The 12404-nt window shown below is 43.1% G+C and overlaps 1 protein-coding gene across 1 annotated transcript in view; it reads left to right on the forward strand.

Annotated features, from left to right (window-relative positions):
• The first annotated feature begins 6106 nt into the window (after nucleotides 1-6106).
• Nucleotides 6107-12404, forward strand: part of LOC136827121 (uro-adherence factor A-like) — a 60451-nt gene continuing 54153 nt past the window's right edge. Inside the window, exon 1 of the mRNA XM_067084881.1 lies at nucleotides 6107-6645. Coding sequence (XP_066940982.1) covers nucleotides 6107-6645 — 539 coding nt within the window. The remainder of the gene's footprint in view (nucleotides 6646-12404) is intronic.

Here is a 12404-nt window from a genome sequence, read left to right on the forward strand (position 1 = left end):
TAACTTGACAACCCCTTTGAATCATCGCCTGCTTTTAAATGCTCTTTCTCATGTCAATTCGTTGTTGCATTATGTTTCTAATAAAAAGAAATCCTCTGATCAACTGCGAGACACTTTGGTACTAGAAAATATAGTTAATATATCAGCAAAACTATTTAAGCATATATATATATATATATATATATATATATATATATATATATATATATATATATATATATATATATATATATATATATATATATATATATATATATATATATATATATATATATATATATATATATACATATATATATATATATATATATATACACAGTATTTGTTAGCCACAATGCTCTCTTACCTCTACCTTACTTAGCCAGTGAATCTTCCATGGGTTCTGGAACGTAAATGGATGGTTATAATATAGAAAAATACTCATCTCGGGTACCGGGGCTACTAAGAATTTCCAGGTTTATAAATACTAAGGATAAAATGAAAGCGTGAAACTGGAAAGTAAGAGCCTTTACCCAAATCAAAAGATAGAAGAAGTAGAACGTGAATTCAATGGTAATGGACTGGGCATCTTACCTCCTGTTTGTGCATCAAGGAAAAAACGACTGGATGGGGATAATGAGTATATTTATTCGAGAAGAGCAAATGGAATTCGTAGAAAAGAAGTGAGCAGGATCTTAATACCAAATGCAGGAAAGGCACTGACCGACTAGAAAGCAGTGAGTAGTATATTACTGCTGGCAAGCTTTAAGTCAAGATAGTCAGTATGTGTATAAATGTTAGCTATGCACAAACAAGTAAACTCTGAAAAAGTAAAGATGAAATTTATATAGAAATGCAGAACGCTATAGATGAAATACCAGAGCGAGATAAGAAAATTGCTGTTGGTGATACAAACTGGTGGCAACAATGAAGGTATGGAGAATGTAACTGACTGAAGGCAAGCCTAGGAGAGACTGCAAACGAAAATGGATGCAGTTAGTTTTTGTGCTACAAATGATTTGGTTTGGAGGTACTCTTTTCCAAGAAAAGTGCATCCATAAATACACTTGGACATTTCCTGATGGCCATCATAGAAACCAAATACATCACATCAGTTAACCGAGAGGGAAAAAGAACTCTATAAGGACTGTTATGAGCTAGAGAGGAGCAGATGTCGGCAGTGATCACCAATTTGTTACTAACACACTAAAGTTGAAACTGCAAGCGCCCAATGCAGAAGTTGATAGAGTTGCTTGGTTTATAAAGTGGAGCTCCTGGTGATGGGGTTTTGGAACTGAATGTCGAAATAGATCTGCAGTTCTAAAATCCATTTCTAAGAAATAGCTGATAATAAGTGAGGACTGGTTTAAGATCAGGAATGTATATCAATTTGATAGAAAAGAAGTACTTGGAATATGAGTGAGACCTTGGATACCATAAAGAACGGACAAAAGCAAAATAAAGGACACATAGTCAAAAGGAGGGATGGTCCATAACAACATCAGAAGAAGAAGAAAGACAATGGTGAGCAGAACTTTTATTTGAGGTCGTTAATAAAAGATATGAGGGAGATAATTTGAGTGATATACCAGAAGTTGGAGAAGACCTGAATGTGCCTGTGAATTAATTCTCGCTTTCTGAGGTGGAATCAATAATAAAGAAATTGAGGGCCTTTATAATGTATTCACAACAAATATTTTAGCTAAAACTGAAATGACACCTCCTTTACCAAATAGATAGATTGTCCTGCAGAATACTGAATGAGGAGACAAACCTAATGATTGGGAATTGGAAATTTTAGCAAAGGTACAAGAAAACTACAGAGACCTTGCCCCAATCAGGTTGTGAAAAGGCTGTTTTCCTCGGAAGAGATTCGTGATTGGTGCAGCAGCATCTGCGAAGTTCAGAATGAATCTGAGGAAGTACTGCACCATCCCGAGGAAACGCTGGGCATCCCGCTTTGTTTTCGGATATGCTATATTCCGGATGGCCTCTATATTCACCTTCTTAGGCGCTAATCGTCCATTTCCTACTTGGAGGCCCGAGTAAGTAATCTCCCCAACGCCAAACTGGCACTTCTTAAGGTTTATTACCAAATTGGCCTTTCCCAGGGCAGTTAGAGTTTCCTCTAAGATTGTTAAGTGATCTTCCCAGGTGCTGGCATAGGTGATGATGTTGTCCAAGAATACCACACAGTTCTTTATTCCCGCCACTACCTCATTCATCAGACGTTGGAAAAAGATGGGAGCATTTTTTAACCCGAATAGCATAACCGTACATTGAAAGATGCCAATAGGAGTTAGGAACGCTGTCCGAGGGCGCGACTCCTCGGAAAGCGGGACTTGTCAATAGCCCTTCTCCAAGTCAATCTTGCTTAAATAGGGAGCACTCCCTAGGCTATCTAAGCAAGCCTCAATCAGGGGAAGGGGTATGGCTCCGACTCTGTATCTTCATTTAACTTCTGGTAAACGACACAGAGTCAATCTCAGCCGCCCTCCTTTGGCACTAGCACTACTGGGGAAGCCCACGGGCTACAGCTAGGCTCTATAAGGTTGAGGTCGAGTTGGAGCGTTACCTGCTCCTCGATCCTACAAACCTTGTCCGGGTTAACCCGGTAATAACCCTGGGCGATGGGCCTCATGCCCTCCTTGATATTGATGGAGTGCTGTAACACGTCCGTGCACCCAAGGGTGTCACGGACAACTTGCGAGTTTCGGAGGAGCACCTCATGGATATCTTCCCTGTGGGCAGCAGTGAGACCTGGGGTGATAACTTCCAGATTCTCTAGAATTTCAGAGTTAATTGCGAGTGTGCATGAGACGGCAGCAGTGCCAACTACTGCCTCCGGGGTGGCTGTTTCTTCTTCGGTCATCTCCTCGCTTCGGTCTTGATATGGCTTCAGGAGATTTATGTGGAGCCACTTGGCCCTTCGCTTATCACAATCTACCAGTAGTTTAGGCCCCCACGTTTTCCCAAAATCTTGTGGGGGGCCTGAGTACTAGGACTTAATCTCCCGTCTCAAAAGAATGGGAGCGGGCGGTCTCATCAAACTTTAATTTTACCCTTTCTTGGGCAGCCGCTTCTGTAGCCTGGGCTAATGCCCTAGCGGCCCAAAGGTTTTTCTGGATATTTGGGAGTTCCTCCACCCAATCTGCATGAGGGGGGTCCGCCCACATGTCATACAGAATATCGAGCGGCATGCAGGTGGAGTGCTCGTATAATAATTCAAATGTGCTATACCCATTGGTCTCAGAGGGAGCATGCCGGGCGGCAAAAAGGGCGTACGGGAGGTTGTCTTCCCATGAACCATGAACCACCTCCCTTGTGTTCCAATTTTTTGAGCGTGGTCGAGAACGATTGATGAAAATGCTCGATGATCCCTTGGCTTTCAGGGTGGTAGGGCGTTGAGTGAAAGTGTTTGATCCCGTGAATGGCCATGCCGTCACGGAATTCTTTCGACATAATGTGCCGGCTCTGATCCGTTTAGATCGTGGCCAGGAACCTGAACCTACAGAAAAACCTGATTAAGGCCTTTACCAAGTTTTTTGAGCTTTCGCTCCTCACCAGTATTGCCTCTGGGTAGCGTGTGAATCAATCAATGATCGTAAGGCAATGAGCATTTCCCGACTTGCTCTTCATTCTTCCCTGCAGGGTAAAAGAGTCAATGATGACATCCCTGAAGTAGACGCCGACGGAGGGAATATTCTTGAGGGGAGCTTTGGGCACTACCTCATTCGGGTTACCTGCCACTTGGCAGGTTGGGCAGGAGGCAACGAACTGTTTTACGCTCTTGCAGATGCCGGACCAGTAGAACTTGTTCTCAACGGCACGAACAGTGCGAGCAACACCGAAGTGCCCACTAATGCCATCATGTGCCAGATTCAGCACATCCTTTTGTAATGAAGGGGGACTACTACGAGTCTATGGCACAGCTGGGGTGGCTTGTTTGGGCCCCGGGTCACCTTATACAGTAGATCGTCTTCGATGAGGAAGGCGCCTCTTGTCAAGTCAGTTGGGGCATCCTCGCTGGTTACGGCCTCCTGTCAGAAGTGGTGGATTGAGGCGTCTGCCTTCTGTTCTTCTATTACTTTCTCCCTCATGATGGAGGGTTGGGTAGCTGCAGCTCCGGTGATGAGGAGGGAGGTAGGGGCTGGAGTATTCTTGGCTTCCTGAGGGGCTGGGGGGTGGCTCCTGGAGCCACGGTATAGATCCTAGAGACAGGCCAGGGGAGCAGGTCTTTTGCTGTTGTCAGGGAGTTGGGAGACCACAGGCATGCCTGGTTTTAGGCAGCAGAGAGGGATGGAGGGGTCCCTCCACTGGACAAGATCTTGTCCGAGGAGGAGGGGTTCCCTATTGTGAGCATTTCGGCTACTCGGAAAACGTGCTCCCTCTCACAGGTGGCGCCACTGGTGGTAACCTTTAGGAGGATGGTCGGTAAGTCCTTCCGATCCCCATTCACCCAGAGGATCGTCATTCGCTCAACTTCCCAAATGATGGCTCCAGGGGGGACTTGGCTACGCACGATCAGGTTTACTTCTGACCTTGCATCTCCTATGTTAGCCAACTTTCGGGGAAGGCTGGACCTGTCCGGAGGTGCAACCCTCACAGACTCAAGCCCGATCCACCCAGTGGATCATTTTGGGCAAGTTACTGTGCCTACTGTCTTCAGTTGATTATGAAGAGGCAGAGCTTGTACATCGAGGAAAAATGTCCCCGTTTTCCGCAATCACAGCAGATCTCATGGTGGAACTCCCGCTAGGTAGTGGCACCTGCTCCACGTGGCTGGCGAGGAGCAGGGGCCACGGAGGAGGGAAAGAGGGGGCCTTGGGCCCATTTTGGCACTGATCAGAGAAATGCCCCGGTTTCTTGCAATAGCCGCACACCACTGGTTTGCTGGGATTCCCACTCTTGGGGGGAGCTGATCCACCCAGGAAGGACGGGGGTTAGATCTTCCTTCGCATGGTTGCCTCCTGAGGGTGGTGGTTCCCCCACATATCCGCTATTTGGCAACACTCAGTGAGGGTGGCAGGGGCCTTCTCTACTACAGGGGTGGCCAGGGCTGGAGGGGCGTAGTGTAAGAAATGCTCAAATCTGAATTTCTCGAGTACCTCTCCAGTGCTGGTAGCCCCCTCGGACTCGAGCCATTTTACTAATGCCTGCTCGGAGGGGTACACCCAGTCGGACCACATCTGGCCTATGTCTCTTGTCTGCCCTCCCCAGCACCTTCTCCAGCGCTCGGGGGTAATCTCGTACGCCTCGGTGACAGCTTGGCGTAAAGCTTCCCAATTTCCCCTATCCTCTACCGAAAGGGCGTGATAGGCAATGAGTGCCTTCCCTCCGAGGAATTTAGTGAGAACAAGGGAGAGTTTCGCGGGGGAGAGGGTGCAGCACTCCAGGACTCTTTCGGCCCTCTCAAGCCATACTTCGGGTTCTGCCTCCATCCATTTTGGCATCAACAAGTGAGCTTGGCTGAGGGCGCTCATTCCCACCTCAGGAGGGGGGGGGGGTTTCATTCTGCTGGGCTGACATTTGGAGTTCATGGGTGTGCTGTCATTCTCGTTCCTCTCTTTCTTTCTCCTCTCTTTTTTCCTGGGTGATTCTCTCTTTCTCTCTCCTGCCTCTCTATCTCTCTCTCTTGCCTCTCTTTTCTCCCGGGCGATTCTTTCTGCCTCTTCTCTCTTTTCCTGGGCATTTCTCTTTCTCTCTCGCCTGCCTCTCTATCTCTCGCTCTTGCCTCTCTATCTCTTCTCTTTTCTCCTGGGTGATTCGCTCCTTCTTTCTCTCCTGCCTCTCTATCTCCTCTCTTTTCTCCTGGGCAATTCTCTCTTTCTCCCTCTCTTGTCTCTCTATCTCTCTCTCCTCCTTTGCAGCCTCTAGGTTCCCCTGAACCCAGTCCCGTAATTCTTGGCCTGACATTCCCATGTCCTCTCCTGCCTGCATGTAGAACTTAAAGTCTTCATCGTGTTGGGCTCTTATAATCGGCATTTTGACAAACTTACTTGTCAAACAAACTTAAGGTGACAAATGAATGGGTTTCAGGAACCGATTTTAAGTTAAAATACTGTATATTCTATTCCTCGCATGGCCTCGGCCAGGTATCGCGGGGATAGAGTTATTTGGAACTTGGATGGGGCATCCTGAGGGATGTGGGGGCATCACAAAGGATGTAGGCATCACGAGGGATGTGGAATTGACGTCACAAGGACGTGGTGGGTGTCACAGAGGATGTGGGCGTCATGAAGGACGTGGAATGGGCATCACAAGGGAGGTGAAATTGGCGTCACAAGGACTTGGTGGGCGTCAGAGAGGACGTAGGGGACATGAAGGACATGGAATGGGCATTACAAGGGACGTGGAGTTGGCGTCACAAGGACTTGGTGGACGTCGCAAAGGAAGTGGAATTGGCATCACGAGGACGTGGTGGGCATCACAGAAGACGTGGACATCACAAAGGATGTGGAATGGGCGTCATGAGGGACATGGAATTGGCACCACGAGGACTTGGTGGGCATCACAAAGGATGTGGAATTGGCATCACGAGGACATGGTGGGCGTCACAGAGGACGTGGGTGTCACGAAGAACATGGAATGGGTGTCACAAGGGACATGGAATTGGCATCATGAGGACTTGGTGGGCGTCACAGAGGACGTGGAATTGGGTGTCTCGTAAGACTTAGAAATTGGGCGTCCCGTAGGACGTGGAATTTGGGCGTCTCGTAAGACTTAGAAGTTTGGCATCCTGTAGGATGTGGAATTTGGGCGTCTCGTAAGACTTAGAATTTGGGCATCCCATAGGACTTAGAATTTGGGCGTCCCATAGGACTTAGAATTTGGGCATTTCGTAAGGCTTAGAATTTGGGCATCCCATAGGACTTAGAATTTGGGCATTTCGTAAGGCTTAGAATTTGGGCGTCCCGTAGGACATGGAACTTGGGCGTCCTGTAGGATGTGGAACTTGGACGTCTCGTAAGACTTAGAATTTGGGCGTTCTGTAGGACGTGGAACTTGGGCGTCTCGTAAGACTTAGAATTTGGGCATCCCGTAGGACTTACAACTTGGGCGTCTCGTAAGACTTAGAATTTGGGCATCTCGTAAGACGTGGAATTTGTTTTAAGAAAAAAAGAGAAAAAAAATTTTTCGCAGAGGGTAGCCAGAGTAGGAACAACTCTAATGCAACAAACTACTCGGGAATGAATGAAGAATGGGTAGACATGCTGGGAGGGGAGTGGGGAGGGCGAAGTCGTCTGGCTCCCACCGATGTGGCTATTTTTAGATACAGGTTGAACGAACCCTTTTTGCTTACACAACACTGTCTGGTCTCCTGACTATGGGGAATTTTCCGGGAAGGGTATACAATGGCAGAATAACATTGTAAATTTCCCTAAAAGCGGAGTTAAAATTTTGCTTTCCTAATACCTGATCTAAATTCTAGCTATTCTGAGAGAGAGTATTTCAGCAATGCAAACTGACTTCGTCTTGTCCCACATGGGAATTTATTCGCGCCTAAATAATTCACTAATTTAACACAGGAATTTCTGTCACACTATTCCTCGAACAGAAAATTGGCAAAGATTTTAACACAGAGGAATTTCACACTATTCCTTGAACAAAATGGTTAGCACTTGTTACTTCCTATCTACCTATCATGAAAAGGGCATGCATTAACGAAATTAATACGGCAGTTCTCCTCTCTCAGTGGGTACATGCGTCCCTATTTCCCTAATTTCCTAGGAACAGTCACAATTGTAAAAGAAATTATTTGCTAAGAATAAACACATCACTTACATGGAACTCTCTTGGTCTGTGCTCTTGATGCCAGGTTCGGAATTCGTCTCGCACCCAGCTTAGCTTTGCTAGTAGCTGATCTGGCGAGTTGCAAATGCAACAAAGCAACAATAGAGGGGAAAATGCAACTGCAAAACAAGATCTATGGGAAGGTCGCCATTTTTACGAATTTCCCTGGGGTTATATGATTTCTAGAGATTTTTACAGGCCAGCAACGACAGCTTTATTTATTTGGACTAGAAGTTCTGACTTACACAAAGGGAAATCATAAAAAAAAAGGGAAAAGGGATGATTTCAGGAGCTTAAGGCTCTACTTCATAAGGAAATGTTACGTAAACACTTGAGATAAATTAAGAAATTATATTTATAAATAAAAGCATTAGATGAGAAAATGGATAATTGAATAATTAAAAGGCTTGCAGCGCCTGAAGATCTTCCCACTGGAGTCTTGAATATTGGCAAGGCATAGTCTGAGATGAGTCCACTGCAAAGAGGTCCCTCTGCAAGAGAGATTTACAAATTACACGCCAGTAAAAGGGAAATATAACACATAAAATAACTCGAGTCTGCACTGAGGGTGCCAAGGACTCGAGGAGTAAATGAACACTTTACACTGGAACACTAAATACTGCAAAAGGCACTGAACAAATGGCACAAGGATAAGAAAACAATACTGGCACTCGATAAACACTTCTAAAGTGCAAGCTGTCGTGACTGAAAAGGCCTCCACTCGTACTTTATTTTAGGGGGAACGGGGCTCTGGCGTAGGCTGACGACGGGTGATCACACACATGGCACGGTACACAGATTCCTTGGAAGGTCCATTCAAGGATGACTGCAGGCCTGGGTCCACTGTTCGAGGAGGACTGTAGAACTGGGTCCGAGTTCGAGGTGGACTGTATATCGGGGCCCGAGTTCAAGGAGGACTGTAGTACTGGGTCCACATCAGGAGTCTGGTGTGGACATCTGGGTGGAGGGGGGAGGGAAGGGGAGGTGACCTCCCTGCAATTCGTATCACTCACCCACACATGTATGGCTAACTGCAAAATGTCTCTGTCCAAGACCCCTTTTTAAGGCTGCTGTCCAGAGAAGAGCCCCCACTAATTGGCCCACAAGCTAAGGATGTCACTCATCCAGGTGTTCCAGCCATCTGCTTGTATTCCCCATGGTATTCCTACGAGGAGACAATCCACCCAGCTCAATCTGCCTTCAGAATGGTTTTCTTAAGTAGCTTAGTTGAGCTAAGCTGCTTAAAGGAGTGACACTCTGCCTCTCATCCTTGACCCTATTGACCGTCCCTTCTGAATGACTGTCCCAGGTAAGAAAAGGGCCAGATCGGAATGTTGATAATTTTAATGTGTTGGTGACTAGGTCAATTGGGGTTGCCTGTGCAGCGACGAATTTACTCTCAATAGCTTAATGCAACTACGGGCCGGCTTTCAGCGATTACTTCACTCTCGATAAATTTACGGATAAACTAAGGAAAGCTGAATGACCACTACAACTGCTTATAAATATTATATGAAAATTATAATATATATATATATATATATATATATATATATGCTACAGTGCTAAGGGGTCTATTGGATCTCTAGCAAAATATATCAGAATTCAAAAGATATAGGTATTTATAAGCTGAAATTTACTAACATCTCTTTAGGTGGCCAAATGTATAGTGGTAGCCAAAACCCCACCCATTGTCTTTGTTCTACATTTAGATTCAAGTCTTCAAGGACAAGCATGTCCAAAACGTGAAATCAAGGCTATTATGAATGCATACCTAAGTCTGAGAATGCCTGAGGATTGCTGACGTAAGCAGTTAAGAGGACGAAGAGTTTCTAGACACCAATTTTACAGATCATGGTATTATTAGTCAAATACTGCAATACAGTAGTGAAATTGTGGTTGAGTGGTTGACCAGGATTTGTTAAAGTAAGTTTGGATAAGGGAAAATTCTGGATGAATGCCTAAGAGGAATGTGTAGTTTTTTTTTTATGGTGTTAAAGAAAATCTACTGACAAGACAAAGAATTAATGGGGCGTAACATTACTTTGTATACTTGGAAAGATATACAACAGGATTTTGAGTGAGAAAGTAAAGCAAATGACAGAAGGATTGATAGAGAAAGAATAATGAGGGCTGAGAAAGGAAGAGGGTAAGTGCATCACTTGTTTCTAATGGATCATTTACTTGAGAAGTTTGAGAAAAAAAAATGGTAAAAACGTTTATATTCATAAATGGGACTATGGATAACCTATGACTAAATCAACAGAATTAAATTACGGGAAATTTGAAGATGTATAGAATTAGTAAAAAGTTTTAAGTGTTTTTAAAGATGTGTCTGATTATTTTGAGATGGCTTAGTCATGAAGGAAGAATGAAGAAGATAGAACAGGGAAAGGATTGTATAATCCGGAAGAGTTAGGAGGGAAAAGAAGATTTAGTTTTCTTGACAGATGGCGTGAAAAATGTCCTGGATAGGAAGGTCATTAATAGCCTGTGAGCACTAGAGTGTTTCTTGTGCGTTACCGATTAGCCATCTGTGTTAGTTTGTGATTTGCCTGTTATGGGAATTTTCTGCAAGGGGGTTTCCTCAACCATTCAACAGTTAATGTATGTAATTGACAGTATCCATTTTATTCCTTTATTTGAACTGCTCTTATATATATATATATATATATATATATATATATATATATATATATATATATATATATATATATATATATATATATATATATATAATATATAAAAATCTATTGATCATTTTCACCAGATACGTGTGCAGCTGAAATAACCACAGCGCCCTCTTAACTCCTCGATTTCTTCGCACTTTCTGGAGTTGCTACAATCACTGCCTCTATAAATTTCTTCAGCAAGAAACGTCTATCCTTACTTGAATATAGTGCAGATGTGTGATTTCTCTTCAGGAGATCACTTTCAGGAAACAGAGAGCTCTTAATTGCTAAAGGTCAGGGGTAAGGATACTAAAATGGTCATTCTAAGTTAGGTTAAGTTAGGATGTATCCCTTTCAATGGGGATGGGGAGTGATTACCTTACCATTGGTTAGGTTAGACTAGGGAAAGTTAGATTTGTATGTGTTCCTGTAACACTAATGTACTCGTTGGCAAGGTATCAAAGGGAGGATGTTAAACTGCCAAAATTTGAGTGTGAGAATATTCAAAAAGTCTTTGTAGGTGGAATGACGTTAAACTGAACAGTAATCGGAATAAAACATTACATCATGACCTAACATTCCCTGACATAACCTTAGGGTCTATTTCCTACATGGTTGTATATGGTGTCGACTTTGGTATGCACTTTTTGACATCCTGCGTGACTCTGAGTCGTCTAAAGAGAGAGAGTTAAGTTAAGTATACCTTAGTTTTACCAGTTTGCAAAGCACTTCTCAAATTCAATCTTTTCAAACTTTTTATTTTAATTTTTTTTCCCATTGAAAGTAAACGTTTTATCAATTACAAATACTTTTTTCCCTTTTTTGGTCTCAGTAACCTTTGGCTGTGGCTTTATGGTTACGTGCATATGGTGACTGTTTTCGTGTTTCTAGTTAACCGAAGCGTCATTTCATTTTAACAAAAAAACTGTAGCATTTTGAGTGCAAGCTGTCCATTAGGCTAGCTATTATTATGACGTATTCATCTTCAGTCCGGCGTAAGCTGCTTAAAGTTTCCCTTAAAAAAAGACCAGTATCACTTACTGCTAAGAAGCCAAATGGTTTTCGTCAGGCAATCGTTCGTTTAAATATAGTGGAATCAATAAGACGATCACTTCTCCGAAGGATGGATAGAGAGAAAGAGAATATTAATCAACATCATGGTTTCTGCTTATTAAAGCTAAACTGTCAAAGGTTAAATTTACTGACACTGATTCTAGATGACTGAGTTTTGATACAGATTCTGATAAGAATAACATTGGGCTAGTGAGAAGACGGTTCCAAACAGCTCTTTCATGTTGATTGTCTAACTTCAGATATAACAAAACTGTATTACGGACTTTCCAAACTTCACAGCTCAAGTTTTCTACAAGGTGCTAAATTTTGGCAGGGACATAAAAATTACATTATTCTATTTATATAATTGTTCATTTTGCTTCATGCTGATTTTCAAATAAACTTGAAGTTTATAATCATGTAACTTATTTTACCTTATGTTATTAGATGAAGTTTCTGTTGATTTATTGTGCGACTGAAAGGTGAGAAATTAATAATATATCTTTCCACACATCGAAGAAGAAAAAATAAATCAGAAGAAAAAAAAAAGATCAAAGGAAAGGGCCAGAATCTTATTCCCGAAGCTGTTTCCTGAAGCAAAGCTGTAATTGTTTAGGGGTGAAGATTCCATTAAAGATCTAATAAACGTTGCAAGAATTCAACATTTCTGGGCCACCACAAACCTGGAAGAACATGAAGAATATGATGAAAAGATGTTTTATTTCACTTACTTATAGACCAGTAGAGAAAAACTCTTAAAGAAGGGTGGAGACTGAGCAGCCAGGACGTTCAAATGAAATGATGTCTTTCTGCGTTAGACCAATGACATCTTCTAGATCAAACATGAGAGAAACTTGGTACAGTTAATCGAAATGTTTCACAATCTTGTTTCTAAAGAATTGGTTG

The sequence above is a fragment of the Macrobrachium rosenbergii genome, chromosome 41 (genome assembly GCF_040412425.1).
Source record: "Macrobrachium rosenbergii isolate ZJJX-2024 chromosome 41, ASM4041242v1, whole genome shotgun sequence".
Taxonomy (NCBI): domain Eukaryota; kingdom Metazoa; phylum Arthropoda; class Malacostraca; order Decapoda; family Palaemonidae; genus Macrobrachium; species Macrobrachium rosenbergii.